This window comes from Carassius auratus, chromosome 41 (genome assembly GCF_003368295.1).
Source record: "Carassius auratus strain Wakin chromosome 41, ASM336829v1, whole genome shotgun sequence".
In the NCBI taxonomy this organism is placed as follows: Eukaryota; Metazoa; Chordata; class Actinopteri; order Cypriniformes; family Cyprinidae; genus Carassius; species Carassius auratus.
Window position 1 is genome coordinate 12,513,607 of NC_039283.1, and position 25,734 is coordinate 12,539,340.

Sequence of the window (25,734 nt, forward strand, 5' to 3'; positions counted from 1 at the left end):
AGAAATAAGACACTGGAAATAGCGCGATCACAATACGAACATGATAAAAGCGGCTGTTTGTTTGCATGCTTTGTTAAATATTTAAATTCAAAAGCATCGGTGTTTTACTATATAATACGTGATACAGTTGATCATAATGAATTAATTTATCAGGACTCAAAATTAATCACACAGAAATAAATGTATTTATATTTTATTTATTTATTTTTAACGCTTCAGTTGAGTCTGTTTCTGTTTATTTGTAGCAGTAGCCTGTACGTCACATTTAGAATGAATGATAATATCTCTATTTTTATAAAAGAACATAAAACATTATTATATTTCTATGATAGGGAACGTAGAGCTAAACTCCCGAGACAAGACTTATGACAGATAAAAAAAGTTACAAAAAAATTACACGATTGTGATAGAGAATAAGAAGCTGACATCTGATTTCTTTAAGCGGTCATATTTACCATGTTTACTGTGGTAATGTTAAAGTTTAGAGGTCACAGTCTTTTGCATAATTTATAAATATTTCTGCCTTGTATGGTGATTATAATTCACATCAGATCAAGTTATTGCAAAGACTCCTGCTGACTGAAAGTAAGTTTTGAGCTCAACTTTCTGAAATGATCAGCTGCACAGACTCTCTATTTTTATAAAAGCTCCTGAATAAAAAAAATTAGGCTATTATATTTTGATGATAAGGCTATGCTACATGGAGCTAAACTCTCAAACAAGACGACTGATAAAATGTTACTAAATAAATACACAATTGTGATAGAGAATAAGAAGCTGACGTCTGATTTATCCAAGTGGTTGCATTTAACGTTTACTATGGTAACGTTAATGTTTAGCGTGCATAGTCGCTTATTTTTTTTTTACATCGCTTATTTCTGCCTTGTTTATTGATTATAATCCACATAGGATCGATTTAATTCAAACACTCGCTGCTGACTAAGAGTGAGTATTGAGCTCAACTTATTTGAAAAAGTCTTCAATACTGGTGTTGTAGCTGTTATCTTTCTGAAATTATCCGCAGCGCAGACTCTCTCCAAACACGGAGAAACCCCGCCTTTGTTCAGAATCCCTCCTCTAGCCCCAGCTGGCCCGCTTTGGCCCAAGGTTTTCGTCGGGCCAAAAAAGGAAGCCCCGACGAGGCACGATCAAGCCACGGAAGTGACAGTGGAAACGCGACTGGCCATGGCACGCACTAGCATGCCCGGTTTAAGCCTGACAGTGGAAACGCAGTAATGATTCCTGATGAAAACAGCTGAAAAAATTTGGTGTGAATTAATATATATATATATATATATATATATATATATATATATATATATATATATATATATATATATATATATTAGAGCTGAAACAACAAATCGATTTAATCGATTAAAATCGATTATTAAAATAGTTGTCAACTAATTTAGTAATCGATTCGTCGCTAAATAAATTTTATTTGCCATAAGCGGCTCATTTCGTGCATATTTCAAATCTGCGGTGACCAAAGTGTGGCAGTAATGAGCCACCGGAGGTTTTACTCAGCCAGTACAGCAGGTGAAGTAGCGAATAGCCAATAGCTGGCCTCGTTTTATGTCACGTGCTTCCCGAACAGCGTCTCTGCAGCATTCAGCGGGAAGTGGGAGTACTTTACTTTGAGCCTTCAAAATGAAGAGTAACCTGTAAACTCTGCACTACTGAACTGTTTAAGGGGCCGTTCACATATCGTGTCTTTTGCGTGCTCAAGTTCGTTATTTCCTATGTAGGCGCGCAGTATGCACTCTCATAATGGAAGCGACGCATCCATTTATCCTTTGCTGAAATTTCCGGGTCTTCATGGATAGGGCACATCATGGAGAGAGCACGTCATGGTTGCTTAGCAAAGGCAGACGCCTCAGGGGCGCTTCTGCCCGAGCGCTTTGGAAAGAAGGAGAAAGCGGCGCGACTAGCGTTTTCCAATGCGTTTTTAGGTGCGATATGTGAACGGCCCCTAAGAATTTTATTTGTGCAGATTCTCCAGTACAAGGTTGTTTGCAAATGTTTAGTCGTAAAAGCTGATAACATTGTTTTTTAACAGTTAACATTTAAAGCTTTACAAACATGTTATGTGATCAGTTTGTCGTTTACCAGTTCATAATTCAGACTTGCAGCCTAATTATGACTGAATGAGAGAGGTAAATGTTTGAGTATATTTAAAATGCACTTCTTTTCTAAGTATTCACTGCTCTTTTTCACACAGCAGGTTTTTTGTGTGTGTCCCAATTTTTTTTTTTCTGGACAACCTTCTGATGGATTTTACTTTAAATTGTGAGTTCCATTCAGGTTTCATGCCATTGGCACTTTTTTTTCGAAGGATTGTTTACAATTTCACAGCATAAGCTATAAAGCTTTTTCCCAGTAAATAATAAAATACAATGCACTGCAATTTTATTCTGTTTTATCCTTATACTTCGTGAAAATATGTTCTCAAAGATTCCTTAAGCTTTGTTTGGGATGTTAAACTACTTTAGGAGCTCTAAGGACTGCCATGGTGAAAACAATATTTGAAATCTCCTTGTGAATTTTGCGTATGGGTCAGTGTTTTGATTGCAGAAGAGTTTGACAAAGGATTACTAACATAATAAAACAACTCCAGGTATATTTTTGATGAGGATATGACAATGCAAAATGGTTAAAATCTCTAAAAAATCTATGCTGAATGATAAAGACCCTTTATTGATAATTTACTTGGGGAAAAAATGGAAAAAACTAAAATATAAGTACATAAACCGATTAATCGATTAATCGTAAAAATAATCGACAGATTAATCGATTATCAAAATAATCGTTAGTTGCAGCCCTAATATATATATATATAAATTAATTATTGTTTTCAATTATTTTGCTGATTTCTTTTGTTTAGGTGTATAGTTGATTTGCTGATGAACTGGTTTTATATATATTTAAGACCCCCCTTAAATACCCTTATTACCGGTGTTTTCACATGTCGATTAATTGGTGGTAAAAATTTCATCAACGTCACAACCCTTAGTCAAAGCGATTATAAATCTGACACTTGGGGGAAAAAAAGTCATATATAGGATGCAGAATTTCATATAATTCAGAATGGACCAGCAACAAACTATAAAATCAAACTTGCTAAAAAGCACTCATCAAACTCAGCAGCTTTCATCAATTTTGAATGTAAGAACCTCTCAAATTTCCTTCATAAAATTTTAAATCCAGTGCTGTATTATAATAATTTTGCGTTTAGGTAATCTCATTCATTTTATACTTCATCTTTTTCTGATATGTTACATGATTTTTGGAGATATGGAGAATAAATAAGATGGTATGAACATGTAAAAATCATGTAGCTTTCATGGCAGACATCTCCAGCACTGGCCTGAAGTTAATGCCACTAAAATTGAATCAGCCCTTTTAGGAGGCAGCCTCTCCTCTGGAGCACCAGCTTACTTGGCAGACTTGTGGCTTTTATTTATTCACTAACGAGAGGAAATCAATGCAAATCTATGATGGTCCATGTTGAATGCTTGTGGCAGTGGAAGCACTCTGTGGCTGCTTGGCATGATGGGAGAACTCTGATATACAGTGCAATCTACTATTTGGTAATACACACATTTGATTTGATATATATATATATATATATATATATATATTATTGTATTTGTATATTCTCTATGAGAATAGTGAATCATCTTTTTGCAGCTTCCTTTAAAGGCCTAAAAATTAAATTTTAAAGTTTTCTTTTTATTGGTCAGTTGCTTTAAATAACATTAATAAATAGATAAATTCTATGTTTACCACAATACAGGTGCATCTCAATAAATTAGAATGTCACGGAAAAAGTTCATTTACTTCAGTAATTCAACTCAAATTGTGAAACGTGTGTATTAAATTCAATGCACACAGACTGAAGTTGTTTATAATTGTGGTGATTTTGGCTCACATTTAACAAAAACCCATTAATTCACTATCTTAACAAATTAAAATTGAGGCAGTAATTAAAGCAAAAGGAGCACTTACCAAGTATTGAGTACATATACAGTAAATTAACATACTTTCCAGAAGGCAAACAATTCACTAAAAATGTTTTTTTTTTTATAATTTTTTTTATTGGTCTTAAGTATTTTAATTTGTTGAGGTTGATGGGTTTTTGTTAAATTTGAGCCAAAATCATCACTATTAAAAGAACCGAAGACTTAAACTACTTCAGTTTGTGTGCATTAAAACTAAAATTTATTGAGATTAGGGATGCATTGATACCACTTTTTCCAGTACTCGCCCGATACGATGCTCTTATTTTTTGGTATTTGCCGATACAGAGTAATATCTATACAGATATTTTTATTGCATTTGTATTTTTTTTTTATATTGGGTACAGAATCCAAAATAATATGTATAATATTAGCTGGTTGACTTAATATATTAAATAGATACAGTCAAATCAAAATTTATTCAGACACATTTAACATTTCACATTATCACAGTTTATTCTCTATAGTTTAGAAGATGGTAATAAAATATGACAGGAACTCATAGTTAAACTGTGTCAGAACATATTCATCTTGGCAATTAGGCCTGTCACAATAAAAAAAAAATTGCTGGACGATAAATGGTCCAATAAATTATCACATTAAACAATAATATTGTCGTTCTAAAACCAGTTTCAACTAATATAATGATAAATGACATAATAACGCAGTAACACCTTTTCAAAGATCAATAAACGTTTATTTTATTTTATGGCAGATTCCGAGCAAGAAATACCAACATGTTGACTTTGTGTGGCTTAAAGGGGGGGTGAAATGCTCGTTTTCACTCAATATCCTGTTAATCTTCAGTAGAGTAGTACTGCATCCTTCATAACTCCAAAAAGTCTTTAGTTTTATTATATTCATAAGAGAAAGATAGTCTGTACCGATTTTTCCCGGAAAAACATGACCGGCTGGAGGCGTGACGTGTGGGCGGAGCTAAAGAATCACGAGCACCAGTAGGCTTTTGCGTTGAGAGCATGTGGAAGCTGTGACATTATCATGAGGAAAAAACCGACATCCAAAACAAACCATGGCTTACAGTCAGATTCAGCCGTTTATTTATGATCCAGAATCAGATCCCGAGGCTGAAACTGAACGAGAGCAGCAGCAACAACGACTCGCTCCGAGCGGGGCTCGAACCGGGGTCTCCGGCATGGGAGGGGACGCACTAACAAGGAGGCAGAGATATTTTAAGCAGTTTTACTCACCGCCTGTGGTTCCAACACACGATCATGACCCTTTTTCGTTGGGATGGCATCATCCTTAAGAAATAAACGATACGCAAATCCGTCGTCAAACTGGGCCTTGTTTGTAAAACAAGCATCTTCGAAATGCAGGGAACAAACAAAAACACTTGCACAACTTCGTTGATGCTCTGTAAAAATAAACTCCATCCACTTGTCCCTTAATGCTGTTTTTTTTTTTGGTAATCTGTGCAAGGTTGTCTTGCCCTGGCAACCAAAAACACACTTCTTTTGTGAATTTTCGCGACGCTCTCGCTCTGATCAGAGAATCGCTCTGATCAGTGAAATGTCTGTGCTCAGCCTCGCTATACGGGAGCGCGCGCTCTTCTGGCAGACGTGCCCTCAGGACCCATATAAGGAAATTCCGCTCCATCTAACGTCACACAGGCCATACTCGAAAAAAACTTTCCGAAACTTGTGACAAGCCGGAAGGAGTATTTTGGGAACAAAAATACTCCTTCAAACATACAACTTAATTTTTGAAACTTTGTCCATGTTTAGCATGGTAATCCAACTCTTTAACAGTGTAAAAAACTCAGTATGCATGAAATAGCATTTCACCCCCCCTTTAAAATTAATTAATTTGTATGTTTGTATGTTATATTATGTTTATATGCCAGTTAGGGATGCTCATATTGACCGTTTAACTATTAACTGAAAGTAAACATTTTGACCGATGAAGGGGCCATTTACATATCGCGTCTTTTGGGCGCTCAAGTTCGTTATTTAAATTGAGGTATGCATGCTCATAATGGAAGAGATGCGCTCATTTTTCCCAGGCCCGTCCACAATGCATCTAGTTAAAACATCTCAGCTTTTCACACACACACCGCACGCGGTATTAAAATAAAGCAGTAACATAAGTTCAAGTACAATGCAATATCACTTGAGATGCAAACATCCACAAGCAAATGAAAGGCACTTCCCAAAGCTGGCCACTCTAGTGAGGTGTTATCTCTTTATTCCTGGGACATCTGTACCATCGGAGAAGGTGTTTTCTGTTGCGAGCTGTCCACAGGCTGCGCTCCAGACTAACCCCACATCATGACATGCTACATAGTTTTAAATACAAATTACAAAAATAAATTATTGCGGCCCAAAAATATGATCAAGCTCTTTTTTTTTTTATTGTGCGATTAATTGATTTATTGACTATCGTGACAGTCCTATTGGTAATGTTAAGTAACTTTGATAGAAAGGTATGTTATAGATTACAATCAACCAAAAATTATTCAGACAGCTGTTAGTATGACAGTATTTCAATTCTTAGTTGGGCAACCCTTAGCCTTGATGACTGCCTGTAGTGTTCTGGGCATGCTGTCATCTAGGTTCATGCGAACCTGAACTTCAATTTTTTCCCCAGACTTGGTCTGTATCATATTTGGTCCCAAATGTGTATCAGTTTTACTGGTAGTCCACTGTTTGAAGAATTTTGGGGTATAATTTGTCATAGTTTACTTTATTTTGCTATCCGCACTTACATAAATGAACTCCGTGTTTCCCACAGCCTTACAATCTATCCCTGGCGGCACTCCCCCACCCCAATATATACATATATATGTAAATTATTTTTTTTGCCAGCAGGAGGCGCTTTAAGAGCTGGGGAGAGGTTTCTCCGGTAACGCTGCCTTATGAAGCGTTACATGCAAGAAGAAATGAAAATGAAATCAATAATTTACAGTCAGTTTCCTTCTGAAATAGTGATATAAAAATACCTGCACTGGTTTTTGATTTTGAAACGTGCAGTGCTCATGTTTATTCAATGAAGTCAGCACATTTGGAAAATCTATTTGTGGCGGTCAGTTTTTTACTTTTTAAAACTTCATTTGACTGAAAAATAACAAATTAAAAAATATATATTCATAAACAATACACGCATATTATTATAAACTAGGTTGGTACATAATTCAGCAGCAAAAAATCTGGTAAGATGTTAGAAATTGCTCTTTGTATTGTTGTAAAATACATTATTGAAAAAACAATTATATACATTTATATAGAAATCTAAAAGACATTTCTTTAAAAACTCTAGCACAGTAATAAAGGCAGCAACGTATCATAGATGGAGCAGAAAAAGAAATACTATTAATAATCTTTGTTTTAGCAGAAAATATTATAATACTGAAGGCGCCAATATAGACCATCACAGAGCACTTATGCGCATCCCAAAGCAGAATGATGAGCTTGAAACAACACGGAGTCACAGTGTGCAGGCTGCACAGCCCTCCGAGCCCACATAGAAAGCTGTTTGGCTCGTGTTCATCTTCAGTTCTCTCTTCACAACATTTCAGTCAGTGTACTGTTTAAGTAAATTAATTATTCCATGATGTTGGTTTATTTCAACTCCGAGGGAGTGTTGTCCACATTAAAAAAAAGTAAATAAATTGTGGATTAATGAACCAGTTTAAATGATTCAGTCCTACTTGGTGAAGGCGTTCAAACGGTTTACTAAGAAGAACCGTTCAAATCAAACGATTCGTTCGTGAACCAGACTTCACTTGTACAAAGGGAAGAGATATTGATACGTAGTGTATTAAATCTGTGCATTAGTTTAATGAGCCTTTTCTTTGAACAGTTTTAAACCTCAGTTACTGTGCGCTCTTGAAGAGAGTTTCATTGTTTTGACTGTAACCGAACGCAGTTTGAATGGAGGATGACAGACAGCTGCAGCGGAGTGAAGAGTTTATGTGAACTTGAATTTAATGACTACTGTATTAATCTGTACCTCATATTGAACCATTGAACAGCTTTAGAACACTTGAAATATTTTCTTGAAACTGTTTTAGTGCTTTATAATGTTTTTGTGCCTTCCATGTGGCTCAACAATAACACAGAATAGTATGTGCACAATATTGGATTTGTATCGGTCTCGTCTGTCCAATACCCGATCCGCAGTAAATGTCTGGATTGGAGCCGATACCGATCCCGAGTATCGGATCGATGCATCCCTATATATTTTACAAGTTTTTGTTACTTTCTTTGTTCATGTTTTTGCTCAATGGTTCATCAAACTGCTCCATTGCAGCGACTTAGTACTTTAATGGCGTGCTTTGCAGTAATAATGCAGGGAACCACTCGTTATAAGTTTCCTGTGATTTTTTTTTTTCACAAGTAGAAATATATATTGTACAGTTGCAGAATGAGAGGGACAGTAGTAACGTACTGCCTAGCGCATTACACACAGACTGCTAGATTCACTTTACATGTATGCCTAAGGTTGAAAATAAATTGTTTAGTGAATGTCCCTATAAATTGTCTTTTTTATATGATTTAGTTAGATTTAGTTTATCAAAGATCATGCAACAGAAGTGTGCGAGCATGCTCGCGCTCTCTCTCTCATGCGATCTCTCTCTGTAACGTTAAGTAACTTGTGCATTGTTTTACTTACCTTATTTTCCGGACTATAAGTCACACTTTTTTTCATAGTTTGGCTGGTCTTGTGACTTCTAGTCAGGTGCGACTTATTGATCAAAATCAATTTGACATGAACCAGGAGAAATGGACCAAGAGAAAACATTACCATGTACAGCCATGAGAGGGCACTCTATGCTGCTCAGTGCTCCTGTAAGCCTACCACTGAAAACATAGAGCACCCTCCCGTGGCTGTACACGGTAATGTTTTCTCTTGGTTCTTGAAGTATTTTAGACTGATGTGACTTATACTTAGGTGCAACTCATAGTCCGAAAAATATGGTACTTGTTTTTGACACATCCGACCGGACTACAAACTTTCCAGTGATGAACTGTATATTCACTCGACCAGCTCGCCCATCTCCGCCGCATCGTGCTCAATCCATTCAGCGTGCTTTTATCAGCTCGCACACTTCAGCTATACAGGCGTTAATACTAAATGTTTAACATTTATATTCATTGCATAGATATCCCACGTAGACAATAATCTCTAATAATTCCATTCTGCTGTCTGTTGTTCTGTTGTCTGTTTCTTTGTCTTTATATGGCACCTAACACATGCTGTGTGGTATCTGCATTTGGTATCGGGCATCTTAACGACTACGACTACAGGAGCTTAGTATTGGGCCGATACCAGTATCAGTATCGGCCTGATACCGGTATCGGTGCATCTATATTTACGGGTGGAAAAAGAGTGTTGGAACCTCCAGCAATTTTGGTAGCCCATGGGCTAAAATTGGTTAATGTAATGGCACTGGGCAAACCATTGGGTCACACAGAGCTTTAAGGTCTTCTATGTGGTGTCAGCATGCAAGATCACAAACGTTATTATGCGAAAATTGTGCCTGTTATGAATTTACAACTGTTTGCGTTCTTATGAATAATTTTTGTACTTGTGTATCTCTTATTAACAGGAACCTGCCACCATGGGATTGCCATTACCAGCCAATGTGCTGAAGTGAGCTGGATTTTCCCTCCGGTTTAACCCCCACCCCTCCTCCAGGGGCCACTCCCCCCTCCATCCCACCGGAGGACCAGCAATCATGGCGGGAATCAAGCGCGGATATGACGGAAAAATCGCTGGACTATATGACCTGGACAAGACGCTCGGCCGTGGCCATTTCGCTGTGGTCAAACTAGCGCGTCACGTCTTCACTGGTGAAAAAGTGGCAGTCAAGGTGATTGACAAAACTAAGCTCGACACGGTCGCGACTGGTCACCTGTTCCAGGAGGTCCGTTGTATGAAACTGGTCCAGCATCCCAACATTGTTCGGCTCTACGAGGTCATCGACACGCAGACAAAACTCTACCTGATCCTGGAGCTCGGCGATGGTGGTGACATGTTTGATTACATCATGAAGCATGAGGAGGGACTGAAAGAAGAGCTGGCCAAGAAATATTTCGCCCAGATCGTGCACGCCATCTCTTACTGTCACCGGTTGCATGTGGTTCACCGTGACCTGAAGCCAGAGAATGTGGTGTTCTTTGAGAAACAGGGCCTGGTCAAGCTCACCGACTTTGGCTTCAGTAATAAGTTTCAGCCGGGAAAGAAGCTGACCACCAGCTGTGGCTCGCTGGCTTATTCTGCCCCTGAGATCCTGCTGGGAGATGAGTATGATGCACCTGCTGTGGGTAAGTGTGTTTGTAACTCTGGATAGTAACTCGGTTCAGTAATTCTTTCAAAATTAATAAATGCCTATGCACATTTTATTTCCTCATTATTTTAGTTTCTTGAAAAACAGTTTAAGGATTATAGTGATTTTGTCATGGTTTAAGGATGTTGTTTGCCATAATGTGCATAAAGGTTGTTTGAAGAAACCACCATCACAGTTATTATTGTTAACTAAAACCATTAAACATTTTTTTATTTTATTTTGCATAAAATAATCATTAACTGAACTTAAAACTAATAAATATAACTTAAATTGATTAAAATGAAATTATATTTTGTTTTCTGCTCGAGCCAGTAAAATTGTTGATGACTAAGGCAAGCAGGATAAAATCAGAAATGCACCTCAGACAAAGTTCTGGCAAATTTTGGGTTACAGACTGACATCTAATGAAAATAGGGGTGAGAATCCATGGGTATCTCACGATTCGATTTGATTACGATTCAGAGGCCCACGATTCGATTTGTTTACGATTAATGATGCATCGATGCATCACAGTGTTGTCATACAACATGTACGTCTATTAGGCGTGGGAATCTTCAGGCACTTCATGATCCAATACGATTCTGGGAGTCACGGTCCAATTCCAAAACTATTCTTGATCTACATTTTTGACCCAATTAATGATCATTATCAACTCAATATCACTTTGTTTCACATTCTCAGTTTTCAAGATTACTGCACATTTTCATATAAATTTTATATCAAATTTATTTTGTGCAAAATGTACTTTATTATTATTATACAAGCACAGCAGGCTATTTTTTTTAAACAATTATTTAAAATAAGTGTTCTTTAAGTGTCCGAAAGCTTACAGACAATAGTTGAGGATTTTTTTTTCCGTCAGCATTATTGCCGTTTGATTATTACTGATGAGATCATAGAAAGTGGCCGATTTAACAGGCTGCATTCACGCACAGATCTATTTCGATATCAGATGTTTTGTCCTGCTCTGAAAATATAACTGACTGTGTGTACATCAATTTCATATAAAAGTATTCGAAAATTAAAGTTCATTTAACCGCAACTGCGATTGAGCTTCAGGACAACAAACACAAAACGCACGTTAAAGTCTGTTAGTGCAAGAGCTTCATGCATCTAATAGTACTGCATTCCAAATGGCATGAATTAAAGCATGTCTAAAATAAAACATGGTGGGTGGAAGCACAGATTGTCAAGCGATTTGCACGTATCTCACAGTGCAAATTCTTTGCATTGAAGCCACCCACGTCTTTAGCGCGCATACATGCCATATGTGGGAAAAATAAACAAGCTCAGAATCGATTCTGAAATGTTTAGAATCGATTCAGAATCGTTGAAGAGAGAATCGCGATGCATCGGAGAATAAATTTTTTCTCCCACCCCTAATGAAAAATCAGTAAGAGCTCTGTACCGTATTTTTCGGACTATAAGTCACACTAGAGCTGCACGATTAATCGTTAAAAGATCGCGATCTCGATTCAGACACCCTCTCGATCTCATTTCTAAAAGACAACGATTCCCCGAGTCTGTTAAACCTTTGACAAAGTCTTACCGGATCATTCAAATCCGTGCGCGCACTGCCGCTGACACAGAGCGAGCTCTTACCATGTTTGGTTAAGAAACATCTTCACAAACAGTCTTTTCAACTACACAGTATTATATCTGTCTTACCAGTCATTTATATTATCACAGAAATACTGGGATAAAGTTTATAGTTTAAATATAAACATTGATGTCTATATGGCAGCGATCAAAATATAACAAATCCTCTTTTGAAAGTACTGCGCTTTAAATAACGTTTGTGTCGATTGCATTGTTTCACCAATAGGTGGCGACAAGTGTCTTAATTTATTTGTCAATGAATTAATTTTTCATTCAAGAGAATCGTTCAAAAACGCTGATTCATCCAGAAATGAAACAAGTGTAGTAGGTTTATGAGTGAGTCGTTGAATCAGTGATCTAAACAACTTTTTCATCATTCTAATATTAAAAAAACTGGGGTTTTAAATATATTATATATACACTACCAGTCAAAAGTTTTTGAACCATAAGATGTGTAATGTTTTTTTAAAGTCTCTTCTGCTCACCAAACTATATTTATCTGATCCAAAGTACAGCAAAAACAGTAAAGTTTTGAAATATTTTTACCATTTAAAATAACTGCTTTCACTTGAATGTATTTTAAAATGTAATTTATTTCTGTGGTGTGCAGCTGTATTTTCAGCATCATTACTCCAGTCTTCAGTGTCACATGATCTTCAGAAATCATTCTAATATGCTGTTTTGCCATTCAAAAAAAACATTATTATTATTATTATTATTATGTTGAAAACAGATGAGTAGATTTTTTTCAGGTTTCTTTGATAGAAAGTTCAGAAGAACAATAATTGTGTGTAATAGAAATATTTTGTTATAAATGTCTTTGTCACACTTGATCAATTTAAAGAATCCTTGCAAAATAAAATAATTAATTTATATACTTGTGATAATGATAATGTTAATAGTAATAATAATAATAAAGAATCGTAGGAGAATCGTGATCTCTATATGAGATCAAAAAATCGTCATTCTCAATTTATCCAGAATCGTGCAGCCCTAAGTCACACCTGAGTATAAGTCGCATCAGTCCAAAAATACGTCATGATGAGGAAAGAAACATAAATAAGTCGCACTGGACTATAAGTCGCATTTATTTAGAACCAATAGAAAACATTACTGTCTACATGTTTTCAGTGTAGACTACAGGAGCACTGAGCAGCATAGAGCGCCCTCTCGTGGGCTGTACACGGTAATGTTTTCTCTTGGTTCATGTCTCTTAGTTCATTTCTCTTGGTTCATGTCAAATAAATGTTGATAAAGTCGCACCTGACAAGTCACAGGACCAGCCAAACTATTAAAAAAAGTGCGACTTAAGCACTATTTGGACGGGACTAGTTTTTCTAAACTACGTTTGAGTTTGATTCTTACCACCTGACGTCTGTGATTTTCATGTACCAATTCGGACGGGACTAACATCTCCGTGTTTATCACAGAGGTGGGAGGGTCTGATTTGTGCATCTGGGCATCACAGAGATCACGCGCTCTGTATGCGTGCATTGCATTCATTCAGAATGATTGCCTTAGTATTATTACACAATAAATACTAAATGGCTAGTATAACAAAACTATGTTAATGTGTGGTTCCTTTAGTTTAACTTGTTTTCCTTTTTTTTTTATTTAATTTTTGTTTATTAAATGTAATTAAAACATTATGTAACTGAGTACATAAATGAACGTGAGTAATCTTACCCGATGCTGATATTACAATAGCCGGTATTAACAGTTTACGCAATCTTGCTCTTGATTTTATTTTTTTTTATTATTATTTATTTGCCGCTAATCAAATATATCAAACATCCACGCGGTAAGAGCATCTACGGTAATTCACGTTGGCCAAAACACACAAGGAAATGCGTTGTGAAATAAAATATCACCGGCAAATCACAGACATTCGCATTCGGACGGGATTCGTTTTCTCAGAGGATCACTGAGTTTGCTGAAAAACAGTAGGTAATTTGCTCTGGAATTATCACAGAGGTTGTGTGAGAAAAACACAGACGTGGCAGATTCGGACAGGATTAAAATCACCAAGTACGTCTGTGAAACACAGATTTCTCTAACGACCCCCTGTAAAACTAGTCCTGTCCGAATAGGGCTTTATAGTCCGGAAAATACGAAAATTGAGAGATGAGATCTTACAGTGATCACTATAGCCCCTTTCACACTGCCATTCCGGCAAATACAGGGGTAAAGTGTTCCTGTAATTGTTCCCTGGTCGCTAGATTTGGCACTTTCACACTGCCAGTGATGACCCGGTATATGTGCGTGCTTTCACACACAACCCGTGAAGATCCCGTAACGACACGTGACATCAGCGCGTGACATGTAATGTACGAGTCGACAACGCTTGGCACGTTATACTTTAACTGAAGCAAGCAGACGATCTCTGCGTCAGCGCGGAAAGTGAGGAACTAACTGATCTCTGCTTTATTACAGTTTGCACATATGTTTTCGTTGCGAATGTTAATCTTCCTTCAAAACAGCCGGTAAAAGAGTCGCGCGATAATGCGCGTCATCACTTCGATACGGAATTAGATCTGGCTTTTGTTCACACAGCGCTCGTTCCGGATCGATTACCGCAATGTTACTATGTCCCCGACCCGGGTTCGATTCGGTAATCAATTCCGGGATGTGATTGCTTTCACACAGAAGGCGACCAGGCAATGTTACGGGAATATTGCGGGTCCGACGTGCAGTGTGAAAGGGGCTTATTACAGGTTACATTGTCAAAAAAACAAAACAAAAATTATTTATCACACTGTAAAAAAAACAGCAACAAAAACAATGTGCATTTGGTAATGTTTTTATAAAAAAAATTATGAAGTGCCACATACACAGAGTATATTTGCTTTTCAATCATGCCATCTTTTGTGTGGAAAAAATAAATCAATAAACCGGCCCGAGTTTTTGTACCAAACATTTGTGTTGGTGTGAACGTGCTTGTACAATTGCAAGGAATTTGCCAAATCCAATTTCCAAGAAATGAAAAATGAATTTAGCGTGAAAATAGAATGTTAGCTATTTCTACATACATGCATTTGCCGTACGGTAAACTGTCCCAGTATGAGCAGTCTGATCAGTGGTTTAACCACAGCATGATCTGTTGATTTATTGAATTATCTGTCACTGTAACGCATCTCTATACTGCTGCCAAAAACACGACTTAACCTCTTTATCAGAAAACATGTCAGAACAACCCCCTTAACCCTAGATAGGCTAAGTGTGGTTCTTGTCAGTTATGAAGAGGAACTGTCATTTGAGCTTCAAGTTCTGCATCATTAGACTATGGCTTCCTGAAGTGTGTTGGTGGATTCCTTTCATCAATGCTGTGTTAGCTCCTCAAGATAATTAACACAAGCGTACAAGTTTATGCAGGCTGGGACCTAGCCTTCCCAAGGTTTAGAGGTGGTAGAGGCGTTAGACATGTCAGGGTATGCAAAGCTCCAATCCATCAACTGGCCATTGCCGGCAAATGAAGATTTATTTCTAAGTAGCTAAAGCATCTCCTGCTTTGCCTCACTAAGACCAAGATGATAAAAATTATTTAAAAATTTGTTTTAGCTCTTGATATGAAACATGCAAATCAGATAATGCCTCCTCATTTAATGAGTTGCTTGAGCCATGATCACTGATGATGAAGATTAAAACTGTACATAACCTCCATATTAAAAAAAATAAAAATAAATTTGAATAAAAACATACCAATGATTTGATCAGTACTATATCACAGGTGTACATGCTAAATTTTCCTAGTTTTAAATGTAGAATATATTTAATATTCACTTACTTTAATATAAAAAAAACTAACTTTATCAACTAGTCACTAATAAAAATTGCTACATTAATGAAAAACATTTTTCAAAATGAATACCTATTTTTCATCATTTATACTGTTGGGGTGCCAAACCTCATTTGTATCATTTAAAATAGTTTTTGGTGTTTTGTCTTTGTTTATTTTGGAGAAATGTAGAATTTTAGGCAATTTTAAGACATTTATTGGTTATCTGACATTGATAGCTAGCCTAACATTGCACTGCATTGTGGTTGTGTGTAGCACATACTGCTCTGCACATACTTCTATTTGTTGTTTTGTATGTAACTAGATTACAAGACTAAAAATATGTTATATGATGCAGACAGATGTAATTCCCTTCATTAATTAATGTTGAACTTAGCTAATTGATGTAGTAGCTTTAACAAAATACTTAATGGCTTGCATTGACCCTCAGTATTGAATTGCTCATTTTGCAAACACTTTTAAAAAGAGAGATATGGAACATACCCAGGCTTAATGGATGCAGAGCTCCCTGCAGTAATGGAAACACATGCCAAGATGTCCTAACCTTGGCTTCTCCATCTTCATAAAAGTGATGAGCAGTGGGATTCATTTTCAATATAATTAAATAGTTTCCAGGGGTTATTTGGAGAATCTAGAAAGGGGCCCAACTAAATATATTTTGTTAGATCCTAATGTTGGGCAGAAATGTATTATCATACATTTTTGTACAATAAGCCTAAAAATAAATCACATCGGCTGTATTCATAATTAGGGCTGTCACTTTTAGTTCGAAAATCGATTGCACAATCGATCGGACCAACCAAAAAAAGTTTCGAAAATGAAAATAGGGAATCGATTTTAACCAAATAATGTACACTATTAATTTTAAAATAATTAAACAATTAAAAAATATTGATGTAACAAAACTCACAACCAAGCAGAAAAAGAAAATAAAGAATACCGAAAGTGCAGTATGTGTTGTGAAAGCTAGACAGTCCTCTTATGCTGCGTTCACACCAAACACCAATAGAGCGTCTGGCGTAAATAATTTCAATGATAAGTCAATGTAAGGGCGCGTTTACGCGCGTCTGGAGGTCTCGCGGCGCGGTAGACGCGAATTAGCCTCATTCGCGCATCTAGTTACAGGAGATTCTGAGTTATGAAAAGGACCATTGCAAGCTGACAGCGACTGGCTTTTGTGGTGGAAAATTGGCAGTAATATCCCCCACCTTGCGCAGCTGTACCCGAGTGTCCCTGGGACATCAGTGCGGTTGGAGCGCGTCTTCTCAACAGCTGGACATATAGTGAGTGAAAAACGCTCTGCTCTGGCCCCCGAAAATGTTGATCGACTTGTTTTCTTGTCCAATACATTTGTAGTGTCCCTAACCTTTTTTCGCGTTTCATGCCTGTCTAGTGCCGCCTAGCCTAAGTGTCGGTTACCTTCAATAAAAAAAATCACACATGGCCTGTTCTCAAGTCCATTTAAAGTTTCATTTTTTGAACAGTTGTTTGAAATGGATTAGATCATTATTTAAAATCTTGGAGATTTTTGAAATGCCTAAATCATAAATGCAGTCGGGTTGATGTTTTTCTTTTGTTATGGCAGCCGTCCCCTCTGCATATATATTTTTTTAGAGAATGTTGCACTCCTGTTGCTTTTTGTTATTCTGCCAGAAACTTCATGTCAATAAATAAGAATAACTTCTGACTTGTGCGTTTCCAGCGCTCGCTTTACGTTGTCCGTTATTTGACGTTGAAAAAGGAAACAGTCTTTTTTTAGACATGGAAAATCGATTTTACAATCGATTCAATGGACACGTATGTCTTAAAAATCGAAAATGATTTTTTCACAAAAGTGACAGCCCTATTCATAATCTATCATTTGTCCTTGAAACAGACTGCTACTAGTTGGATGGTCGACTTTCCTGAACAATATTTAATTTATTTCTACTACAGTTTTACCTTTTCATTGAAATTCTTAAGCCATCTACGGTACTATGGATGAATGACTTGAAAAATGAATGAACTTTTGCACTAAAGAGAAAAACTAGGCTTGTGAAGTTTTCCATCATTTGAAACGATGGCAACTCTAAAAAGGAATTTGACTTTTCCACTCCAGTTAGTTATATCGGATTAAAAAGAATCATGCATGTTTGATCTTGTTTGTTTCCTTCAGATGTTGCTTCTGAACTCAAGCATAAGTCAAACACAAGTTAACCTATTAACACCTGAACTAGTCTTTTGTCAGAGAAAGCATGCACAACAGGATTTGAAAACATTTCCTGTTTATATATATATATATATATATATATAGATATCTATATATCTATATATATATATATATATATATATATATATATATATATATATATATATATATAAAAACAGGAAATGTTTTCAAATCCTATATATATATATAAATGTGTGTAGTGTTATTCTAAACTTAAATATTATTTATAAATGCAAAAAATTAGACCTCATATGAATTGTGTGTAAAATTGTTTGCACATTTCCAGGCCTTCACTGGATTGACGCTAAGAATAGACTTCAGTGTTTATCTAGTACTGTCTGTTTAGTTAGTTTTTAAAGCAAAAGCCTCGGACACAGACTGTGATTATTAGACTAGTATGCATTTATTTTTATATGAGTTAATGTAATCTCATGGCTTTTATGCAGGGTGACATACCTGCCTCTGACAAACAAATTAAAAATTCTGTCTGTAGTATTGGCCCTATTTCAAATCAAATGAGATCACAGAAGTATGTGTAACCAGCAGCACATGGCAAATTGCATCCTTAGATGTTGTTAATTAAATAGTGTCCTTATAAAGTGAGGGCAAACTAGTGGCTTCTTTGCATCAACATTATGTCCTTGTAATATGAAATATTTATTATTTATAGCAAAGCTCAAATTTTCCATGTTTTCATTTAGCTCCGTAGTGTTGACTTTGGTTTGATTTGTTGTATGATAATCTAAACAAGGGAAACACAAACTGAATTCCAGAACCATGAACACTGATGTCTGTAGATTCAGTCTTGACCATGGTTGGTTGGTTTATTGGCTCCATGACAGTAGAGTTCGCAAGTCTCTTGGTTAGTTTGAAACATTGCATTCCTGCATTATTATGCTTTCAAAAGTAAAATGTATCAATAAGACTATACTGAGGAATATATATATAATTTTTTTTATTTATTTAAAAAATAATTTATTTATTTCATTTATTTTTTTATTAATTTTTTTTATTATTATTATTTTTTTTTTTTTTTATTATTATTATTTTTTTTTTTTTTTACTGCAAATTCCTGCAAAGCATTTTAAAAAATGGTACCTCGGCATTTGTTCTTCAAGTTCAGCCAAATGAGGAAAATGTCACTTTTTGCACAGACAAGTCACATCTGAACACTTTGTAGTGTCCTCATGTGTGATGTTTCTTTTATAGCTGCATCTATCCAAAAACAAGGCTGTCCTGCTCCCCTTCACAGGTGCCGAGTGAAATGAGAGTTTTAAAATGACAGGAAACGCATTTATATAACACTTTATTCAAAAGGAAGAGCCGCTCGTTCCGTGCATCATATGTCATTACATTATTTCTGCGTCATTGCACATGCAGTCCTTTCAGTTTCATGGTTCAATCCGATCGAGTGTTTACATGCATGCTCAATCATATTAAAAGAGGAATAAACCACCCCATTCAAAAGGATTGGAATTTCATTCGGATCAAGCTCAATCGGATCGATTAAAGTGTTTATATGAAAATTTTTCAATCCAATTGAGCCGTCAATCCGATTAAAAATTGATTATTTGGGTGCATGTAAACGTAGCCACTGAAAACTGAAGTGCAGCTTTTGTGTGAGAATGTTCTCACCTTTCTTCCACACTTCCAGCAGATTCCCTCAGCTCAAGTCGACAGCTCAGGTTCACCTCCTAGAGTGTCTCATGCCTGCTATAAATTACTTTAACTAAAGTTAACTTTCATCAGAGCATCATGAAATGGCATGTATGCTAGTTACTGCAGAATTTTAATGGTTTCACTTTTAAATTTAGTAAAATGAAACCAAAATTAAACATTTTTAATTTCCACATTATGCCACAATATCTTTAGTAAGAAAAATGTAAATCGAATTTACAAGTGCATGATTTACACAAGTAGTTTGGATGGCTTTTAATGTATTTGCAATGTAACCATTATCACAAAGTTTAATACATTAATATGGCATTTTTACTATATGTTTTTGACCTACTTGGTTAGGTCAAAAATGCCAGTACTTTTGTCAATACTATTTTTAAACTAACAATACCATTCTTGCTACAGTATAGGAAGTTCAAAGTGCCAACATTTGAACTACTGTCTGAATGACAGGCTGCTGCTTTCAAACAATTGGCATGTGCTTTACAAAGAATTATGGTAGGGATGCAACGCTACCATTTTTTCAGAACTGTTCTGATCCGATACCGAAAATTCGGAGTATCTGCCGATTAGGGATGCACCAGTTGACCGGCCATAAATCGTAATTGGCCGGTTTTTGCTCAAGATACGCAATCGGCCGATTTTTCCGGAAGTGCTCTCACGAGCACAGACTACATTCTAATCATTCCCTATGTCATTTGTGTGGAAGTATATCGAAATCTGTGAGCATGACACGGGCAGCTGTTAAGCACTGCAGAGCTACACGTTTGAGGCACAGAAATCAGGAAGTGAACAGTCGTTGTTGTACTGACATACAAAATAAGAGCCTTCCCTGCATGCACTGAAGCTGCAAGAGCGTACTGTACCTGTTCGTGCCCTGCAAAAGTATGGACAGTGAAGGGATGTTCTGCTCAACTTCTCGCGTGTTGGATGAGAAACGAAACAGACTAAACTGTGACAAAACTGAAATGTATTTTTTTTTTTTTTTGTAAAGTAGAACTTGCATACACGTTTGAAAAGCCAGAAGTAAATGTCAGTTCTGTATAGGATGAGTATTTTTATTTTACCTTAAAATTACATTGACTTAATTTGATTTACAAATCACCTGCTGTAGCACACTCAAAAAAGTGTTTCATTCATCCAATTAAAGAATTTTAGGGTCATGATTCACATCTTTATTTTTTAACTTGAGACAAAAGTTATTTATTTTTCATAGGCTCAAGTAAAAAAATATATATAGATATGAATCATTACCCTATTTTTTTTTTTTTTTTTTTTTTTTTTTTTGGATGAATAAAACACTTGGCATCTTTGTTTTATTCATCTTTGTTAAAATTTTGGAATAATGTATTTATAGATATATATATAGATATATATATATAGATATATAGATATATAGATAGAGAGAGAGAGAGAGAGAGAATGTGTTAAGTGATGATACTTAACACATGATGATACTTAACGCTGCTAATGGTATGAACAATAGCAACTTAGACTGACTGAAGCATATCATCACTTAACACATTTTCTATATATATATATATATATATATATATATATATATATATATATATATATATATATATATATATGCACGCACACACACGCAAATATGGTGATAGTGACGTGACATGCATCCAAGTATGGTGACCCATACTCTTAATTTTGTGCTCTGCATTTAACCCAGTCAAAGTGCACATGCACTGTGAACACACACCCAGAGCAGTGGGCAGCCATTTATGCTGCGGTGCCTGGGGAGCAATTGGTGGTTCGATGCCTTGCTCAAGGGCACCTCAGTCGTGGGAATTGAGGGTGGAGATAGTGCCCCCCCCCCCCCCACTTACAATTCCTGCCGGCCTGAGACTCGAACTCACTAGCTTTGAATTAGGATAGCGAACTTGTCAGAAAACCTGAGGCCACCTGACAGCTCATACTTCCATCGACTGTGACCCATGTGGGTTTATGTAGTTTGAAAGTTTGGGGTGTATATATATATATATATATATATATATATATATATATATATATATATATATATATATATATATATACTGTATATAACTGACCCCAAACTTTCATCACATTCATATAAATTAATACTTTTATTTAGCGAAGACATTAAAGGGTTCATGTGATGCCCATTAAAACCCGTTATTAACATGATATAAACATTATTTCGAGTCATGATCTCTTTTGGAAGGCTGAACAAAGTAGTTTTGTTTTACTCAATGAAACAGCATCACACTCCATGGCCTTGAGTGATCAGAGGCTGGAGGCCTAGAATGAGCGAAGGCCAGCTTGAGTGAGCAAATGTGGAAGCGCTTGAGAATGGTTCAGCTGGCATATTCTACGAAGGATCATCCAGCAGGCTTGCGGCAACCACATGTGATGACCCCGGGCTGGATGCCGCTTCATCCACCGTAAAAGACGATCCAACGATCCACAGTACAAAGTTGATGTATTTCCTCAGCGACCAGCACAGATAAGCTCTCGGCATGACAAAGCAGATATCGTCCTGTTTTGGTAGTTTCGCTTTCACAATGAACACAGCATGTATATGACATGGAGGTGTTGGCAACAACATTACTACAATGAGAATAAAAGGTACGCCTTCTTTCTTTGCGTGAACATCTGGGCAGAGTATGCAAATCTTCCCACATAGTGACAGAGATGTGGGGCATGTTAGAAGGCGGAGGGGGTGTGGTTGACTGACTTTATATAGAATATCTCTTTGGATTTGAGACTTTAATCTTTGCAGCTTCACAGATCTTTTTTATGCACCGAGAGCTTGTAACCCTCCAAAGAGAAAGGAGAAATTGAAATCGCATCGTATGACCCCTTTAAATTGGTCTAAAGTGACAGCAAAGACTTTTACATAGTTGCAAAAGATTTCCATTTCATGCAAATGCTATTCTTTTGAACTTTTTATTCATCAAAGAATAAAAAAAAAAAAAAAAAACATGTATCACAGTTTCAGAAAAAATATTAAAGAACACAACAGTTTCCAATGTTGATAATACTAATAAGAAATGCTTCTTGATCACCAAATCAGTATATTGAATTATTTTTGAATAATCAAGTGACCCTGAAGACTGGAGTAATGGATGATCATAATTCAGCTTTTCCATCACATTAATAAATTGCTTAAAAAAAGAAAATTAAAAATACATATATATATAGAGAGAGAGAGAGAAAGAGAGAGAGAGAGAGAGCGAGAGAGAGAAAGAAAAGTTCATGCTCTAACAACTCTTTAAACAGATTAATGTCAACAAGATGTCAGGATCTCTGACTAGCCATTGTTTCTTTCTTTGAGGTGCGGTAACCCTACGCCAGTATTGGTACATCCTAGTTAACAGTGAAGGACTGTTTTTGCATGTGAGTTCGAGGAAATGATGGATACTTTCTGTCGGAGCAGCATGCTGCTCATCTCTTGGCTGCTCAGAAGCTGGTTACTGGAGAGGAGAACCAGTGCAATGAGCTCACCACACAAAGTTGCCAAGTGACTAATCCCCAATCACTAATTAAAGCACCAGCAAGGCACATATGTTGCCTGCATGCTTACACGAGTCTTCGTCACTTCTGCTGCACTGGCACCACAATGAGGGGACGGCAGTGAGGTGTATCTTCTACCCTCCTCTTCGTCTCCTCCCTTGTCTCTCTCTTCTGTGCTATGCAACACTGAAGCTCTGGATTGGAGAGAGAGAAGGGGGCAGAGCACAAGTGTGAGAGACTATTAAAGGAAATGGAGGAACTATGATTAGAGTGGCGTCTTTTCCTGATTTTGCCTGAGACGGGTGTACAATGTGAAGTCCACCCAGATGGCCATTAATTCAGGCCGCCGGTTGCTATGGTAACACCTGCTGCCGCTGTTGAACCAGGTTTGTCCAGTACTCCTGAGGTTTTTTTTTTTAGAGACATGTGCCCCCCATTCAGATCACCCATCAGACCTGACATCAGGACAGAAGTTTCTTCAGGTGCTTGGGTACTGATGCATCTCAGGGCTCAATAAGATTTTTTTTTTTTCTGCCATGCCAAGATTTGTACTTGCCCAGGCACCACAAATAAACAAACAAATATATGTTTATATGCAAAATATATAACTTATATAATATAATAAATAACTTTTTATTTTTATATATTTTTTTGCAACTTCCAAAGCTTAGTATACATGTACAAAAAGATACAAAATAATAATATAATAACAATAATAATAATTAAATGAACATCACAACCATATAATGAAATATTGTGACATTTTAGAAGTATTAAACTGTAACAAATTGTAACATGGGAACATTAGTTGTTTGACTTACATAGAAACACACTAGGGCTGTTCCGATATTAGATTTTTCACACCACGTTTATTGTGTCCAAAAGAATTCATGATATTGATATATCGCGAAACCTTAGCGAATCAGCCAAATTTATTGTACTTTTATTTCATTTTTCTTTTTTACCCAATTAACATAAGGATACTGATAAACACAGGGCACATACATTTTCGCTTCTTCTTCAGGTCACAGCTGACCTGAGACTCTGGCTTTCTTGGTCTTCTTTGAAGCTTCTTATGAAATAATGAGTCAACAGTATATTGTTCAACAGTATAATGAATAAATATTAGCATAAAAGCTGATGTTGATATTTCATGATTTGAATATCAAAGTTATCGTCACTACCGGTGTATCGCGATACCCCTAAAACACATCCACATAATAAGGATCATTGTGGTGGACAGTAAGGTAACACACTGTGGTCAGACAGTCAGGCTGTGGCACATCCACATGTATCTCACAGCAAGTGCTGCTGTCTGTCCCTCTCCTAATAGTACCTGTATTATTTCAGTTTCAGTAATGGCTGAATAGTTCTTTATTAAGTTGGTCAGTTGGTTGTTGAAGTTGAGGTTTCTCATGGATACATATCTATGACAGTGAAGGAGGAAGTGCATCTCTGTCTCTGTCTCTCCTGCCTTACGGTGAGCACACACCCTTTGCTCTCTGGGTAACCAGTTCTTTCTGTGTTTGCCAGTCTCAATGGCTAGACTGTGCTCACTGAGCCTGTACTTGGTCAGGATCTGTCTCTGCTTTGTGTCTCCGACACAAATTGATCTTTCAATTCATAATTTCATTTTAGAGTTTTAGATTTTAGTTTCCTGGTCCCAATTTTCCAGATATGTATTGATAATCGTTTGATAATTTGATTTATTTTGATGTTCGGGTAAGAAGCAGTGCTGGTTAGTATTAGTAAAATTAGTCAGGGGGGTAAGTCTGAGAACTAGCTTGACTAAGTGGACTCTTTTCAGGGTTCAGGTCTTGGGTTTGTATTGCTTTAAAATGTAGCTATTCTGTGGGTCTTTATTTAAGATGCATCAAGAATTCGACGGAACTTTTATGCATATTATTTATTAATGGGAATCTGCCTTATTTTTTTCAGTATTTCTTTATAGTTTTAGGAAAATTTTTTCAGGATTCTGTTTGTAGGGCTTCTGTTGGATATCTGTCCCATCTAGTGTAGCTCTGATTGCTGAGTGGAGCCCAAACCTCACTTCCATACAGCAATATGGGCTGAATAACACGATCAAGGATTTTACATCAAATTGTAAGCAATATTTCAATATATTGGAATTTTATCTTGATTGCATATGGAGCTCTGCAAGCTTTATCTTTGAGAGCATTCACTGCAAAACTGAAACTCCCTGGTGCAGTGATGATCAAACCAAGCTAAGTATACTGCATCGTGTTTTCTAGGCCGGTGCGTGTGCTTTGGGTGTGAGGCGGCTCACAGAAAGGTTCTCATAGTCAAAGAGTACGCAAGTACTGAATTGAGCACTTGAATGTTTAAAATTGTAGGACTTAAAAGTATGTGCAAATTATACATTCTGGCATGAGTCGCAAGCGTCTTTCACATTGAAATATTTGTGAGAATCAGTAGAATCATGCTCGTTCGCATGCTGAAATTCAAGCCCTGACACACATACATTCATACATTCATACATAAATACATGCATACATACATACATACATACATCAGGGCTCCAGACTAACTTTCTACACTAGGAGCACAGTGGCCCCCAACTGAAAATTTTAGGGGCACAACCAGAAAATTTAGGGGCGCACACCGTAAA

General features: G+C 36.5%; 1 protein-coding gene across 1 annotated transcript in view; it reads left to right on the forward strand.

Moving 5' to 3' along the window:
* LOC113060100 (SNF-related serine/threonine-protein kinase-like) overlaps window positions 1-25,734 on the forward strand; it is a 66,143-nt gene that overhangs the window by 5,864 nt on the left and 34,545 nt on the right. The window contains exon 2 of the mRNA XM_026228929.1: window positions 9,592-10,309. Within this exon, the coding sequence (XP_026084714.1) occupies window positions 9,721-10,309 (589 nt within the window). The 5' untranslated portion in view covers window positions 9,592-9,720. The remainder of the gene's footprint in view (window positions 1-9,591; window positions 10,310-25,734) is intronic.